Source organism: Hippichthys cyanospilos, chromosome 4 (genome assembly GCF_059441005.1).
Source record: "Hippichthys cyanospilos isolate Australia breed blue-spotted pipefish chromosome 4, RoL_Hcya_1.0, whole genome shotgun sequence".
NCBI lineage: Eukaryota > Metazoa > Chordata > Actinopteri > Syngnathiformes > Syngnathidae > Hippichthys > Hippichthys cyanospilos.
The window spans coordinates 2614811-2633284 of NC_142372.1; the positions used below are offsets into that span (position 1 = coordinate 2614811).

Here is an 18474-nt window from a genome sequence, read left to right on the forward strand (position 1 = left end):
TTATTCACCAACTGCTTCTGCTCGAAGCAGTTGTTTTTCTTTCTCCTTGCGACACAGCTCGAGTTCATGTCACTATAAATATCTGACGTCGCATCTGTTTTTTTTACAAAGTTTATGATTGTGTGCATATGGCGAAAAACCGCGAATATTAAACAAGTCAAATGGAATACCTCTCCGTGTCTCAATCTTCTGGAGACATCATAACTGTTACGTAATCCTCTCCGTTTTTGTCATATTCCAGTGTGTGAGAACATGGATGGACTCGGGTGTTGGTTCAGTCTGCTCGCTTCTTTTATTGAAAATAATGCTGTAAGAAGCTAATATGAGCTGCCGTTGGCTGCAACAGGCACTGGATGCTAACAGCCAAATGACGTTCAGCTTCTCGCTCATCCTACTACGGTAATTATTGTAAATGAGAACATGGCTAATATAAAAATGCACATCCGTGCGTCAAAATTCAGTTTATGCGGCCGACAGATCGATCTTCCTCCAAAGATGTAAAAAAAAAAAATATAACTTTTAAGTTCCCATTTATAGGATGCATCCATACTTTAGGATTTCGTTTTTTTTTTTTTTTTTGGGGGGGGGGTGCCTTTTATTACGGTAATTACGGTAAACAAAAAAATCTGTCACGTCACCAAAAAAGTAAAAAAAAATCAAACAAAAAAAAAAAACAACAATTACCGTATTTTCCCCACTATAAGGCGCACCCATAAGCTTTAATATTTTGAAATGCTGATGGCTCGCCTTATAATCAGGTGCGCCTTATATATGGATCAATTTTGAGATATTCGTAGATGGGGAACGAACTGATAAAGTACCTGTTTCTTTTGTGTGTTTACAGTTGAACAAGGTTGCTCATATTGACATTGACTTATTATATTATTATATATTGTGAATTTCCCTACGGGGATGAATAAAGTATCTATCTATCTATCTATCTATCTATCTATCTATCTATCTATCTATCTATCTATCTATCTATCTTATTATGCTATTGAGATTTTAGGGTTATTATTTGAGTTATTGTTATTACTTTGAGTATTACTATATTGTGACTGAAAAAGTCTGAAAATATGTCATTAATTGAGGGTGCGCCTTATAAACCGCTGCGCCTTATAGTGCGGAAAATACGGTACTTGAAAAAGTAACTTAGATACTTATTAAGCTACTTTTCAAGGGAACTGTGTCAAGCGTACAGTTGTAAAACATTGAACCCCCATCTCCAAACAAAACAAACAAAAAACATTTCTGATTGTGTCAGTTATAAGTATCCGTATTTATTTTTTGTACTGCCTTTGCATAGCATCTCACATTGCAAATTTGCATAATACCGCAGCGAGTGTGGGAGTGTTTACATACAGACGTAAACGCTCAGATAATATCCCCGAGGAAGTTTTACATCATCGGCCAATCAGGAGGGCCTCACACCGCCATGAAAACTATTTTAAATACATCTGCCCAGCCCGAATCGAGCTTCTCGTTTATAATAATTCTCAAGAGCCGGCTCACGCCGGAATAAGCGCCGATGACTTTCGGCGAGCCGCGCGAATGAAACGTTGATCTAAATAAGGCGCGGTGATTGGAAATGGTTTTTGATCATACCTTCGGCCGCCGTGGAGAACTCAAAGTTGGAGCTGTACGCCGTGTAGCCGGCCGTTGTGCGAGCGCGCACGTGGAAGACGTAGACGGTGGAGGGTCGGAGCCCCGTTACCACCACGCTAGGATTTGCGGTGCGCGTGGATGAGTAGCTTAGCTGCTCTTGTTCCTGAAATCAACAAATAAAAAACAGAAACGATAAAACACACGTCAAAGTTGGAATGCATGCTGGGAATTCTTGTTACCTTGTTCAATGCCGAAGGAGGTTAAAAAAAACAAAAAAAGGTATGTTGGGGAATGAATGAGAATCCCAAATATTGATTTATTGATTCAGTCAATACTATTCTAAACCAAGCAGTATGATTGACAAATATTTATTTCTTTATTTATCAAGTATTGAGTGAAGTAGGGTTGGTCCCAAAAGATGCATTTTTAAGGCTTTGTGAGTGAATAAAACTCACAAATATTTATTTATTCATTCATTTATTTATTTATGATTTATTTATTGATCATTTTCTTGTTTATTTTTTCAGTCCACATCATTCTAAAACAAGCATTATGATTAACTTATTAAATATCAAAGAAAGCAAGAAAAAAAACGTCTTTGGGACTGAATGAGAATCCAGAGTATTTATTTATTTACTTTTATTTATTTCTTCACTCCACACAATTCGAAACTAAGTATTCTGATTCATTTATTCCATCCCCCAAAAAGTTAAAAAAAAAAAAATACTACATTTTTGGGACTCAATGGGAAGCCCAATGACACATTTTTTATGGCTTTGTGATCGAATGAGATCCCCAAGTATTTATGTATTTATTCAAACCACTCTATTCAAAACTAAGCATCCTGGTTATCTTTTTCAATCTCAAAGAAAGTAAAAAAACAAAAACAACAACAACAAAAAAACTTCGTCTTTGGGGCTGAATGAGGATCCCAAAAACATAGTTTCACTTCTTTGGGATTGAATGAAAAGCCACAACAATCATTCATTCATTCATTCATTCATTCATTCATTCATTCACTCACTCATTCATACAGTCCACACTGTGTGATATTAATCCAAACGCCGAATATAGACTCGCGTTGATGAATAATATATATTATTGTAAATACATATTTTGACTTGACTTCCCCTTTAACACTCAAACTACGAATACGAGAAACGCAAAATAAACTATCCGACATTTTGTGAGATGTTAAACAGTAGCGTCATCAAATTTAAGACATTTACAGACCGCAAAATACATTATTGAATCACCTTCTCATAATATTTGACTTCATAATCAATAATGTCTAAAGGTGGATGTTCCTCTTCTGTCCAGGAGAGGGCAATGCTGCTATCAGAGGACCAGTCCTTTTTGATGACACCGACCAGGGCGGGACCTGAGGACACATGGGACACCGGATTATGAATATAAAGTGTCAGACCGCCCCCCCCCCCCCCCCCCCCCCCCCAAAAAAAAAAAAAAAAAAAATCTACATAAATATTTGTCCAAAGAAAAATATTAAACATAAAGCTTCCTGTTTTGGGGTTACAGTAGAGATCGGTTCGCAGAAATAAATAATTGACTTAATTATTAATAAATATGTTGCCACAAAAAAATAATCAACACAAAGTGTCAAAACTATTCTAAAAAAAATAAATAATATGAATAAATATTTGTCCACATAAAATATTCAAATTTTTAGGATCATAGTAGAGATGTGTTTTTATAAGGCTAACGTTAAATTGACAGGTAACGAGAGGAGGCACGTGACAAGCTGGGTCCAACCATTCTAGTATGGGGGAGACTCTGGCTTTTTAAAATACAATAATTACAATAATTATTGAAGAATCATTTTCAAGGATTTTTGCATATTTGTTTGATTTAAAACCTCGAGTGCCCCTCTGAAGTTCCTTCAAGTACCCCAGGGGTACCCGTACCCCCATTTGAGAACCACCGCAGTACACCAATAAGTTATACGTCAAACGTAGGTGCACATAGTCAATACGGACAAAAAATATAAAGAACACATCTCAAGCAAGAAAATTGACTGCAGTCTGCAAAAATGTCCTAAGAAGCTCACATCAGATATTATTCATTGATTGAAGTGGACTCCAAAGTGTTTCAGAGAGGTGCTTTCAGAATATCATTTCTGAAGCATCTTCAGACATCATAGGAAAAGTTTTTAGAAATCGAAAATAAACACACCCACCCACACACACAAATACCCTGAAAACAGTGCTGCTGGCATAACATAAACATTGGGGTGCTAGGCCCCCCTTAACCCCAATATAAGGCTTCGTGGAACATTATCTGTTTGATTTCTGGGTCGTCTGCAGGAAAATTGCTTTACCGATGACAACGTGCATTGGTATAAAATTTTATCAAATGAATATGAATGTCATTGCGATCCATTAATCACAGTCATACCTGTAGTGTTTTTTTAATCATGTTAATATCAATTTTAATCCTTAATTTTCCGTACCGATGAATAGGTGTTTGTCCTGAGTTGGTTGTCTTGACTATTTTGTTTTGCTATAGTTTTTAAATTGTTGCTAAAGTGCCGGTGGGTTCTATACCAAAGAAAATACCAAAATTCGACCCTAAAATTAAGGGTGCATCCTACACACAGGTGCACCTACTTCTGTTTCTGAACTGGTTAAATAAATTAATGACGGATCATAATCTCTCAATTTTTACACAATTCAACAACAGGTGGCTTCATGTTCCAATTCATTTCTTCTTAATTTGAAAACCAAATGGCTCTTCCTACGGCGACATTAAAATGCATCGACTTTGCAAAACCTTGACTTGAGAAACTATATTATCTGCAGCAACCCTGTGAAAACCTCACGTAGCCCCTGAAGTGACCCCCATTTGAGAAGCGCTGACCTAGAAGGTACAAAAGGCCAAAAGCCAGAAATCAGCACTTGAGTCTTATGAAGTCGCGGGCGGCGGTGGGGCGCGGACGTCATAAAACCAGGATTTTTCAGCAACAACTCAAGCCGACATGATTCTTCACAGTTCAGCAGCTAGACTGCAGCAGCTATTTTTAAGCGAAATCGGGCAGGGGGGGGACGAGGGGGAGTACGGGATATACAACTTTGATGCTGACTGCTGCAAAACTCAGGCTTAAGGTGCAAAAATATGTCAGCGGAAGCTTTGTCCAGCATCGGATTCCTAGCGCAGAAATTAGGACTATTCAGTGGATGTAACAAATAAATATTTCTTGAATTTAGAATGACTTTGCTCAATAATGTACCCCCTGTAATTTTTTTTTTCGGCCAAGAAGCATTTTTGAATGGGGTAGAGGGTTAAAACACTGTAATACAATATTAGTGGTAAGTTGGTTCATGCTCCAATTAATTTGCTCTTAATTTGGAAAGAAAATGTATTGCCACGACAGTGGCATTAAAAAGCCTTCAATATGTTTTCCTGATTCCCACAGAATTCTTTTTAAAATCTCACGCACTATCCAAAGTGGCTTAATGGAGCCCAGTCCTTCTCAAATATTAGGGGGGGGTTTGTGAAGTGTAATTACGTAAAAAAAAAAAAGGCATAATTTTATTTTTTATTTCAGGCACTCTGATGCCGTTGGTAATTTTTTTCAGTTTTAGACGAACGTGTAACTTGTATAAACGCTGTAAAAAGTCCTTAACAGTTGTTGAAAGTTGGTTTATTTTGCTTTGTCCTTTTGCTAATGTTAAAAGGAGAGTTTTAGATATATTTATACAATTTTTATTGATAATAATCTTTACAGAAACCAGACCAGTTATTTTTTCCTGCGGCAAGGCCTGATTTTGCGCACATTCTGCTGATGTGTGGTATTCTTGGTAACACACACCCCTCCTGCTGCGGAGGAAGGCGGTAATGGAAACCTACAATATCTCAATCCAGTTATTAATGGCTCTCACGCCATAACCGTACACTATAAACACAAAAATGCAAAAATAAGATGAAACTATTATCCTGGTTACCTTGCCAATGTGGGTCATGTGTAAAACGGGATTACTAATAGTTCTTTAAAGCACTACTATGTAATTATTCACCCATTTTCAGCAATAAAATTTTCATATTATGTCTAGATTTAGTTGAATTCCCCAAAAGTCTTTCTTGGACAATTTATTGCTTTTAAAACATATTTTCCACCTGCTGTTGACTGATAGTAAGCACACATGTGCTCGAGGCTCGGGTAACGACCAATCATGGTTCAGCTCCTGAATATCACATGACCAAACTGTAAAATGGAACTGGAAAATGTAAAGGTGAAGATTAAATTAATCATCGACAAGATGTTCATTTTTGCAGTTGAAAAAAGGTAAATAAATTTGATAGCACATTTTATTCTCGTATGGTATGTTTCCTTACGAGAATAAAACACACACACACACACACACATATTATATTGTATTGTATTGTATTATATATATATATATATATTATATATATATATATATATATGAAAAAGCATCACAAATAAATTATGAAAGAGTTTTCGGAAGGAAAGAATACTTCACGATGGGGTGGCCAAAAAGTAAGAATTGGTAAACAACATATATAATATCCATCAAATTCAAAATGGTGTTTTTCGGAGCATTTTCTGATGAAAATAAACGCATGCATAACCAGACAATATCCAGTCATCTATTTATATTTCCTCCTATTTTGACCAATTAAAACAGCAACAATAAACTGACAATGACTGAGTCTAATTCTCATTTTGTTTAGGCTTTTTTCTAACGTGTACCCCATCCCCAAGGTAAAAAAAAAAACTTCTTAGCCTACAACACTAAATGATCTTTTATTTCAATAAGTTGCTAATTAGAACAGATTTGACTGTTGCTTGGGATAAAAGAGTGCTGGATGTATGCGATCACATCTTCTTTTCAAATTGCAAGCTTCTGCAGACCCCAAAAAAAAAAATGCCAATGGTCATTTTAAAAAAGCGCACAAGCTCCAAAATATGCACACAATCAGAATCATTTAGCCTATGCCGACGCTCACATGCACAAATATTGTTTCAAACAAAATCCCAATTACACGAGTAAACACAACACGCACCATTTTGCTAAAATGAAGATAAGATTTAAAATCCACTCAGCAGGTGCATCACTCATCACGGTTATGCAAAAAAAGTGTCGGGTAAATAAAAATGCATAGCTCACATCCCTGCCAAATTCCGCATTTATTCCTAGAGGGGATCTCTCATTGCAGAGAAGTGTTAGAAATGCGCGAGTATCATCGTGCATACATATCGCCGCACTTTAAACTGCGCAGCTATTTCACTCTGAGGTGGCTATGTATGGAACTTACTCAAATCATTTACATTCCAGTTCATACGCACGTCAGTTATGGGCCAAGAGAAGCCATTATATTTGGTATAAACTTTGTGAAATTTCTCATCACCTCTTCAGTTCTCAGTGGTTGCGTTATGATGGTTACTCGGGTCAAATCGGCCAAAAATACACAACTCGACTTTAGAAATCTACAATATAAACTAAAATGCAGTAATTAACACACATTAACACACTTCAAGCCGTATCTACCATCAAATTTTTAATGCTAAAATTTTAGAATATGCCACGGGCCACTAAAATATAAAGGGCGGGCCGCAAATGGCCCCTGGGCTGTAGTTTGGACACCCCTGATTTAAATACCTGATAGATAGAAATGATAGTTCCCTGGCTTTCCATAGTTGAAAAAAAGAAAAGAAAATTGGTGCAGTTTAGATTTTTGATGTAATAATGTGGGGTATTTAGCACCTTACCATAGTCTACTATAATGATGGGTACATCGCTGAAAAAAGGTTCTAATACGCCTGAGGATATGCCACGGGCCGCTAAAATGAACGGTGGGCCACAAATGGCCCGCGGGCCGTAGTTTGCACACCCCTGATATAAATACCTGATCGATAGAGATGATAGTTCCCTGGCTTTCCATAGTTGAAAAAAAGAAAAGAAAATTGGTGCAGTTTAGATTTTTGATGTAATAATGTGGGGAATTTAGCACCTTACCATAGTCTACTAAAGTGATGGGGAGTGATCGCTGAAAAAAAGGTTCTATTACGCCTGAGGATATGCCACGGGCCGCTAAAATATGAACGGTGGGCCACAAATGGCCCACGGGCCGTAGTTTGCACACCTCTGATATAAATACCTGATAGATAGAGATGATAGAGATGCCTGGCTCTCCATAGTTGAAAAAAGAAAAGTAAATTGGTGTAGTTGAGATTTTTGATGGAATAATGTGGGGAATTTAGCACCTTACCATAGTCTACTATAGTGATGGGTACGTCGCTGAAAAAAGGTTCTAATACGCCTGAGGATATGCCACGGGCCGCTAAAATGAACGGTGGGCCACAAATGGCCCGCGGGCCGTAGTTTGCACACCCCTGATATAAATACCTGATCGATAGAGATGATAGTTCCCTGGCTTTCCATAGTTGAAAAAAAGAAAAGAAAATTGGTGCAGTTTAGATTTTTGATGTAATAATGTGGAGAATTTAGCACCTTACCATAGTCTACTAAAGTGATGGGGAGTGATCGCTGAAAAAAAGGTTCTATTACGCCTGAGGATATGCCACGGGCCGCTAAAATATGAACGGTGGGCCACAAATGGCCCACGGGCCGTAGTTTGCACACCTCTGATATAAATACCTGATAGATAGAGATGATAGAGATGCCTGGCTCTCCATAGTTGAAAAAAAAGAAAAAAAAAATGTTACATTTTTGATGTAACAATGTGGGGAATTTAGCACCTTACCATAGTCTACTATAGTGATGGGGAGTAATCACAGAAAAAAGGTTCTAATACGCCTGAGGATATACCACGGGCCGCTAAAATTTGAACGGTGGGCCACGAATGGCCCGCGGGCCGTAGTTTGGACACCTGGTATTATATAGAAAGGACAAGAGGTGGATCAGGAAGAAGAAGCGAAGGAGGGAGCTGTGAAGATATCCCATGGGGTTGCATCTCTCCAGCATGCCAGCATATAAATAGACGTGGGCCTTATTCCCAAAGGAAGCCAGATGAAAACAGAAGCGAGCCCACCAGAGACAAGCAGGAAAGCGATGAGCAAAAGCCAGAAAATCCCACGAATAAGGACAACGCATTACGCCGAGGGAAGAAGAAAAAAAAAAAACGCAACACATGACCTCGTTAGTTGAAACTTTGGCCACATTTAACATGACGTTATATTGCATATGTATGGCTTGCAACCCACCAAGGAATACATGTGTGATGTGTTATAAATTGCTACAATTAATCTCTTGTAATCTCACGTGAAAAACAAAACATAAAAAACACGTTTTATTCCGATACATCATATGATCGTGGCAGATGGAATCCCTGCACACAGAAAGTATAAAACGACTGATTAAAAAATGACAATAACGGGATTAAAACACATGACGTTCTAACCACGTGACCTCGATCTCTTATTTTGACACCTGTAATTGATTCTACTTTTCAAAAGATTTGATGTGTGTCATTTTGAATCCGCTAGTTGACATTTTTAATGCTCATTTTTTTTGTTTAATGACATAAATGTAATGGCCGCCCTGACTGCCGGGCGCCTCGTGGCGGTGCAGTGAAATTTGAGGGTTGAATATAGTTTGAATAACGCTTTGCTGAGCAATAATGGAGGTCTATTTCCAGGCGAGCGCAGTTCACCGTTGAATGCGTCGTCCCGCGCTCTCCCCCCGTGCGCCGAAGCATCGAGAACCGTCGCGTATCACCTCCGACCGTCGAGCTAATAAACCGTGGCGAATCAAAAAGAAACTTGTGAAAATTTCAACCGGCTTCAAATCATAACAATGAGCCTTTCAATGCAAATGGGAAGATTTTTTTTTCTCTCTGTTGCCATCACTCAGCGTGTCCACTTCATGTGCTTGTAGAGACTGCAAATATTATCGTCGAGGTTTTTAGTATGCTGACCACATAGGGAAGCCGGATCAGACACATCGCCCCTCTGGAATCAAAAACACTTGTCAAACTGTCACGGCTTTGTGTCTTTTTTTTTTTTTCTTCAGTCCAAATATGTCTAGTTTCACTTGACTCAAGTGTACGTAAGTATCTGGTCCACTTCAGTGGGGTGCAAGCTGCAAATTGCTTTTTTTAAAATTTAACTTTAATCAATCAATTAAAGACATATTTTTACGTCTTACGAGTCCAGACATCCAGCTACTTAAAAAAAATATATATATATAAAAAATATATATAGATGGACTCGAATGTTGGTTCAGTCCGTATGCTTCTTTTGTTGAAAATAATGCAGTAACAATATCAGCTAACACGAGTTTGCGGTTAGCTGCAACAGGCACTGGCTGCTAACAGCTAACTGACTTTTATTGTAAATAATTATTTGTAAGACTTATTTGGCTGACGGATCCATTTTCCTCAAATGGTGTTGAATTAAAAACACTAACAAAAAAAACGAATTTTAAAGTTAGCTTTTATAGGACGCACCCGTACTTTTGGCTTTCATTTTTGGGAAAAAGATGCATCTTAGATTTGGGAAATTAATTGTATTCTAAACCTCGCAGTAAACTACCGTATTTTCCGCACTATAAGGCACACCTAAAAGCCTTTTTTTATTTTAAAAGCTGATGGTGTGCCTTATAATTAGGTGCGCCTTATATATTGATCAATATTGAGATCGGGATTCGCAGATGGGGAATGAAGTGATGAAGCAAGCTTTACCTGTTTCTTTTGTGTGTTTACAGTTGAACAAGGTTGTTCATATTGACATTGAGTTATTATGCTATTGAGAGTTATTATTTGAGTTATTATTGTTATTACTTTGAGTATTACTCTATTGTGATTGAAAAAGTTTGAAAATATGTCATTAATTGAGGGTGCGCCTTATAATCCGGTGCGCCTTATATATGGAAAAAGTTTGAAACTATGTCATTAATTGGGGGTGCGCCTTATAATCCGGTGCGCCTTACAGTGCGGAAAATACGGTATGTAAACTGTTCTCCGACTCTCCTCCTTCATACTCCATCCCCCCAAAGTCAACCCTCATGAAGATTCCTCCAGCAGTCCGTTTTTTTTCCAGTATGAAGCTTTGTGAGAACGAGCCTCCTTCACACAAGAAGCCCTTCATTTACAAGACGACGTAATCCACTTCCTCTCGCCGCCGCACTTAAATATCAATTACACTTCGACGCTCTCGTCTTTATCATTTTATTATTGGCTGAACCGAATCCCACTTCCTTAACCCGCAATAATGAAACGAAAGCATTTTCATCTGCAATTTTATAATGGCGCTCGGCGAATAGAGGGCGACTCAATATCAAGTCGGAAAATACGGGTAGCCTATATATACGATATGCTAATAAAGAGAGCAGGTGGGCTGCTGTCTTACTACACTTGCAAGACTGTAGGTGGTGAGCGCGAAAGGTGTCAATGCGTGCGTGTGTGTGTGTGTGTGTGTGTGTGTGTGTGTGTGCGTACAGTATGTCAATTGAGTAGAGGCAGTTTGACAAGTTAATCCTTTCTCGGCACCCTAATGGGAACATCCCCCGGGGCCGCTTCTCCTCTCCAGAGATTATTTTGCATCCCGACTTCCTCCTGTCAGTCTGCTGGCCTCAGGATGCTTTGTGACACACATACCTGACATCTGCTTTCCAAATGATGACAGCCCGAAAGCAGGAGATTTCGCTTTGGAAAGGTACCGACTTATAAATATGTTCCCATACAACTTAAAAGGTCAAATTCAGGACAACCAGATGCGGGATTTTGGTTCTAGAAATAATTGGATCATTAGTAAAGTTGATAATAGCTTCTGAGATGTATCACCCAATCATTAATGTTCATTTTGGAACCTGCTTTCAAAATACAGTGGACCCCCGTGTTACAGCGTTTATGTTATTTTTATGTTGCGACGTGGAATACTGAGTTTTTTCATCCCTCTTTGCGACATTTTCCAAGTTATGCGACCAAAACAACTGTCATGACCCTAGGGGCTTGGCTGTATTTGTGTTGTTTCGTCGCCATCTGCAGGCGTTTTTAGGTAATTACACTTCTTTTCAGTTGCCGTCCCTGCAACGCGTCACTACAACTCGGCTATTGGTCGGCGTCTCCTCGCGGAGATAGTGGTCTGTTATTGGTCGGCCTCACTTGTTTCAAAATGGCGGAGCGGTAACGTTTTTAACCTTTTTATTGACACAATGCGCAGGGATTTTTTTCTGGGCTTGAGCCACGCCCTTTGTTTGGAGGCATGGCTGAAGACTCGTTTTTTTTTTCCTAGGCGTTGTTTTAGCATAACTGTCAAAAAATTCCGGGCTCCATTTTGACCTTTTGGAGTCTGTATGGGATGGCTAAGGATGGATGTTTGAAATTCAACATGACTTCAATCTCGCTAGATTTTTGTTATCAAATCTACAGTCACGCAACGATAATAATTTAATGGAAATCCATGGCTCTGCGATGATTTATTTTTGCGGTAATGCCTTTTACCGCAAACAAGAGGAAGTTTGGCTTTGAACCAAACAAACGGCAAATTTATCCCAGCTCGGACTTTCTGTACTATCAAAGCAAAGGTATGAGCGCATGTATTTGCAACCTTTATAATTTATTCATCAACTCTCCAGCTTTCCTGCAGTTTATGCTGATCTATCAATTATTCACTCTATATTTGTCTCCGCAGAATAGCGAGTTCAAATTTCCAGTGAACTTTGGGTTCCTAATCCAAGGCCGAGACAAAGCACCGGTGAGGATTGCGCGGAGCGGATGACCTCAGATCAGCAGGGATCTGCAAATGAAGACAAAGTTCAACGCCACAATGCCCGAGCCAAGCGCCGACACGGGCTTCACCTTTTGACATTATCAGCACAAAACCCAAACACGAGCTGCGCTAACTATAACATAAAACTCAGGGGACCGAATATGGAGGCGAAACAAATCCGGAACCGTCCATTGGCAATAATGGCATGTATACGTCACGCCAAAAATGGTAACATAAATATTCATGAGTGTGATTTCTATGCTTCATAAAATGATGATCCAATCTTGCAGGTGGATTTGTGTTAGGTATATTGTGGACACAGTTGTTGGCAGTTGAGCTTGAGTGTGCGTTTATGGCCCTATTTACGTTGTTTGGCTAGCTGCTAAATTGAAAAAAAAAATAATAATAACAACCACATATTTTATCTCACAATGATCATTTCAACTTAACCAAATAGTAGAGATATTAGAAACTTCTTTTTTCAGATGAGTACTCAATTATTCAGTAGTCACCGATACCAGTATCAATATTCAATACCAATAATACTTTTGATATACAAAATTACCCACCTGAAAAAACAACTATATATCCAAATAAAAACTATTTTAATTGTTCTAATTTGTAATTCCTACTTCACGATCGTAAAACTAACTCCAAGTGAGCGGCGGCCATCGCAAGTACCCATATTTTGAAAAAAGGCTAGGTATCGGCCCGATACCTAACCTTGGTATTGGTACTCGTCTATCTCTTCAAAATGGTTCTAGTCTTCAAAAATTAACAACAACAACAAAAACCCACAAATTATCACTGTTATTTTCAGAGTATAACCCACGATGTTTCCCCACCCCTCTAAAATGTTTCTGGTTTAACTAAAAGTTAAGTTTTAATTTCAGGCATTTTGATACGGGAAGTTTTTGTCAACTCATGTTTAAACTAATGTGTCACCTCTATAAACCCTTTAAAAAGTAAACATTTACTAAAAGTTGATTTATATAGTTTTTCTTTTGTTAATGTTAATGTTTTGTTAAAAAAGGTACAATTCTAGGTATAAATACATTTTTTATGGATTATGATATTATTAGTTGTCACCATGGTGATGGGGGGTGAATTTTTTTCACTTCCCTGGGGGGGGCGGGGCTTTGCAAAAAACAAATAGAAAAGCACTGCCTTAGCATTTCCAAGTGATGGCGTAGTCCAAAATTTACACAACAAACAGTGATGCGAAATTGCTTATTCCATTATTTAATACTCAAATAATGGGTTGCATCCAATTCTATTCCAATCATGCAACCACAAGCTGGAACTGAACTTTTAAATTAAAATGAAATAAACTCAAGGCCTCCGCGCTTGGTGAAAAAAAAAAAAAAAACAATAGACACTCACCTGCTTGGTGCGTATTGACAGTGACGTTTATCAGCGCACGCGCGGCCATTCCGAGGCCAGAAACCCCATTGACGGCCTCGACCAGGAAAGTGTAGTTGGCCGGTGTTGCGTAATCCAATATGGCCACGGAGATGCCTGTCAGACCCAGCGGTCGCGGGATGAATCTGAGGTCTGGCTCACAAGGATGGCACTGCATCCCGGCGCCGTCGCCGTCGCATCTTTGGCACAGGACATTGTAGGTGATGTCGCTGCGGCCCCCCGTGTCACTCGGAGGCATCCACTGCAGGAAAAGGGCCGTGTCGTTGATTAATGACACCAGGTTCCTGGGTGCCGATGGCGGCCCTGCCAGGAAAAAGACAATGTATCACATTGGCATGGTCACCGCGTACTGTCAGTAGATACGCTCACATTTTAAGAAGCCAAAACGTCACACCTTTCAAGAAGTGACTATAATGATGAAATGAGCTGCAATACGCTTTTTTTTTGGTCAGAACTCAAGACTACTTTGAACATTTTTTTTGTAAGCGGCAAGGCAGAGGAGGTTCTTATGTTGGCCCTGAAGTGCAATCGACAAAAACAAAAAAGTGAGCAAACAAAAAGATCGCAAACAATAAACAAAAACACATTACGAGAGAGACGCGCACAGAGAAAAAGAGCACACAAAAATAACGCAAAGAAAAAAAGAGCACGCAACAAAACAAGAGCGTGCATGAAAAAAGAACATGAAAGAAAAAGGAATACAAGAAAATAGGAGCATGCAAAAAATGAGCACTTGCGAAGAAAAGAGTGCAAGAAAAAAGCAGCAGCACACAAGAAAAAAAAGGTGGACACTAAAAAGAAGATGCAAGAAAAAAAGTGCACATAAAATAGAACACACCAAAAAAAGCACACAGGAGAAGAAAGCAAGTATCCACGAGAAAAAAGGGAAAAAAATACACACTCAAAAGAGGACGCAAGAAAACAAGAGCACAAAAAATAGAACGCAACAAAAAGAGCACACAAGAAAGCAAGTATGCAAGAAAAATAAACACAAAAGAAAAAAAGAGCATGCAAAACGGAGCATGCATGCATGCAAAAAAGACCGTGCGAGAAAAAAGGAGAATGCGTGAAAAAAGAAGCACTTAAGAAAAAAGAACGAGCAAGAAAAAGCAGCACCAAAGAAAAAAATACATAAAAAAGAGCACACAAAAAAAAACACATCAAAAAAGTTTTAGGAATTTCACATGTTTAAGACATGTTTTAAACTTGTAATCAATATATTTCCATTTTCTTGCTAAGCCCTAACCAAAGCCTTTGAGCAGTCTAATTTTAACGGAAGAAATCCACGTGTGAAGCTTCTTAGTGATGAAGTATCTTTTTTGGCAAAGGCACTACAACTAAAGCAGCAAGTATATATTTAAGTGCCATGTGTGGGTGAGTTGGTGGGTGGTGGTCACAAGCTTGGGTATTTTTATTCCAGCGCTGCGCTTGCCAATCGCAACGATATTTAGAAAATCACCTCAACTCATGCACGGGCTTTGATGAAGCCGCGTATTTACATTGTTCACATTCCGGCTGCTGTAAAACATAGCGCATAAGAAAAACGCAAACATTTCGCAGATGGCGGGAAGATTCGGGAAAAAAATAAAATAATAAAATAACGAGAAGAAAATCCTGAAAATTCAACTTTTAATCGTGTCGCGATATTGATTCCTGCATTTCTAAAGCAGTCCTTGGTTTTTCTTTGTCCTTTAAAGTACCTACGTGTACAAGCCATGGTGGACGGATCCTTGGTAGCTCTGTAGAAGCCTTTTTCACAGTGACACATGGTGGCCGCTTGGTCATGGCTGGCGCTATGCAGAGGACACTGGGAGCATTTCATGTTCCCGGCGTACGGCTTGAAGAAACCGGGCTTGCACGCTGAAAAAAAATGGCAGACAAGAAAATCCCGTTCGTTCCCGCCATGAAACATTTGTTTATCCGCTCTCTTACGAACCGGAACTGCGGTTCTCAAACTTTCGGAGGTACGTGAAAGTAATTCGGGGTGCGGGGATATTTCTACAGGGTTTCTGTAGGTATCGCAGAACAGTCGTTTTCAAATGAAGAGCAAATTAATTGGAAAATGAAGCATCTTATCGTTGAGGTTGAGGTTCAAGATGGTACAATGCGTTCATTACTAAGTGCTTTCAAATGGGATTTATTTGATTGCAAAGTTTACATTGGGGACATGTATGACCATCGGCATCGAGGGGTTAATGTGGCGGCTTTCATTTCAAATTTCATTTCATTTCATTTCATTTTCATTGGCTTTCATTAGCCAATGATATGCACCATTGAAAGATGAATGTGGATACAATTTAAAACCGGGTTTTCTCAAAACCAGGAACTTCACTTTGGCAAAATTCAAGTTAATCAACTTGTACATTTAGGACTATAAGCCGCATCTTTTTTTTTCTTATGATTTGAGCCCAGCAATTTATAGTCCGTTGTGGCTTATCCGTGACAAAAAAATGTTTTAGTTTTTTTTTTAAATCAGTTTTTGCTGCTGCAGTTTATGTACCGGTGCGGATTATAGTCCTAAATTTACAGTAAATATCATTTAAACCAACTCTATGTATTACATTTCATTTTACAGGGAAATAAGTGTCAAATTAGAATAGAAAAGAATTTTCATGTTATCACATGCATCACATATATTTTCATCGCGAAATTTGCATTGTACCTTAAATAGGATGTGTAGTAAATTGTTTCACTGTCAGAAAAAAATCCAAATTCGATTTTTTCCTAAAAAATTTGACCCACTCCTGTCAAAAATCCTTATTTTCGTCAACAACTCAAAAGTCATACGCCTGTTTTGTGAAAACGCATCACAAATAAACCCAGTCGAAATTCACTACCTCGCGCGTGTTTACGTGAGAAAATAAAAGAATAAAGCGTATGCGGATGGAAATTTCGGACATTCACGCGAGATTTACACAAGCCAAACGCGGGCCTGTTAAAAAGCTAAAATGTTCTCTTAACTCCCTACCAATTCCCCCGAGAAGCTTTCCCTTCCGACCCGTTGAAGTGAGGAGGAGACTGACAATGTTTTGCTGCAGGAAGCCCAAAGTTTTTTGTTGACAACTTTCAGAACGTGTTATAATGGAGTCTATAAAAGGCCTATGTGCCGCATGCAGTCGGGATAGACCTTGAATATCTGATGTAAAATTCATAGCGGTCCATCTGAATATTGCAGGGATATTTTACCGCGAGCCGCAAATATCCATCCCACGATGCTGATGTAGAACAAACTCGCTCGGAAATACGGCGACGGCTGCCCGGATTCTCTCGGGAGGGAGTGATTGACGGGAAAATGTTTTCCAGCCGTCGTTATCGACTTATTTATCGGAGGTATTGGCTTATTTCCTACTTCAAAACGGAAACGCTCCAGGAATAATAGCGTTTGCCCTCGCCTTTCAAAAGAGGTTGTATCATAATTCATGTTTTCACGCACGTTAAAAAAGCTATTAGCATAGTAATAACCGGACATTAGGACCACTTTGACACAAAATTTATCTGCATATTTATTCCTTCAATTTATTCTTCATTCAACAGACAGTTTAATTTTTTTATGCTTTTTACTCCACCACAAACTTCCCTTATATATATATATATATATATATATATATATATGTGCGTGTGTGTTGCATAATTTCTTGCAATTATATTGCAGTGATGATTAATTTAGTTCGAATGTATGAAAGACTTAAAATTACGGTCAATAATCTTACATAATGTAGGTTCTAAACAAACAAAGAGCATTGCTGTTTTGATTAAGGCAGACTGATGTGGATTGTACGAAACAGCTCAAGTTTGATTTACCACATCAATGCAAAGCATCCAGCTGTGATTGCAGTCACAGTAAACGAGAGCATCAAAGATGCTATTGCAATGATGCTATTGCCTTGAACGTTTTGAGGTCGGAATTGGCACAATCTTAGCGGGATCAATCCGACTTCCCACCCTACTCGTAAGCAGCATTTGAGTCTGCCAAAAATACTGCGATTGTTGCGGTGACTACGGCAGAGCTTTTAAACGCTGTGGTGTAAAATACACTTAGCATTTCAAATTAGTATTAAAAAAAGTATTAATGTACCTTTAACTCACTGCTATTGATGGATATAGACGGCAAGGATTGCTTTTTACTGGGGCGGCGTTGTATAAATTAACTCATTTATTGCCATTGACGGCTCTATAAGTCAGAAATGTTTTTTGTTTGACTGGCGGTGGATGAGTTCAAATGATCTGGCATTGTTTATTATAAGATTTTGTGTTTCAAAATTTCTTGTGGTATCAATACTTGGTATCGGTATCAATAAATGCAAGAGTTGAGGATACGTACTGCTATGATTTGATAAAAAAAATGTGCTATCGAACATCCTTAATTATGAACAGCTAGCTTCCTAGACACAAAAACCAAAGAAGTGTGATGCATTCAGGATAACTGGGGATTTCTCATTACCCGTTGATGATATTCAAATTTCAAAATTCAAATTCCAATATAAGGAAAAAAGTGAGTCTGTAAAGGTAATCGTACGTTCTACAGATGATCAGGAATACTTTCATCTTTGCTAAGGGAGTCATGAAATCTAATGGCCTTGCTTACTCCTAATGAAAAAGTTATTTGACCGTTCAACCGTATTTGCTTGCACGTTAACGCGTGCCTATGTTGAGGTTGTGCCAAAGGCAAGAAAAAGATTTATTGGAGTTTGCAGCTGTTTGTTGCACCCTGCTTCAAGCTACAAAGATCACCTTCA

General features: G+C 38.6%; 1 protein-coding gene across 2 annotated transcripts in view; it reads right to left on the reverse strand.

Moving 5' to 3' along the window:
- LOC148424276 (ephrin type-A receptor 6-like) overlaps positions 1-18474 on the reverse strand; it is a 56314-nt gene that overhangs the window by 8324 nt on the left and 29516 nt on the right. For both annotated transcript variants that reach the window (XM_088413764.1, XM_088413763.1), the window contains exons 7-10: positions 15443-15598; positions 13700-14041; positions 2862-2986; positions 1606-1768 (exon numbers count right to left, since the gene is read on the reverse strand). In XM_088413764.1, the coding sequence (XP_088269890.1) occupies positions 1606-1768; positions 2862-2986; positions 13700-14041; positions 15443-15598 (786 nt within the window). The remainder of the gene's footprint in view (positions 1-1605; positions 1769-2861; positions 2987-13699; positions 14042-15442; positions 15599-18474) is intronic.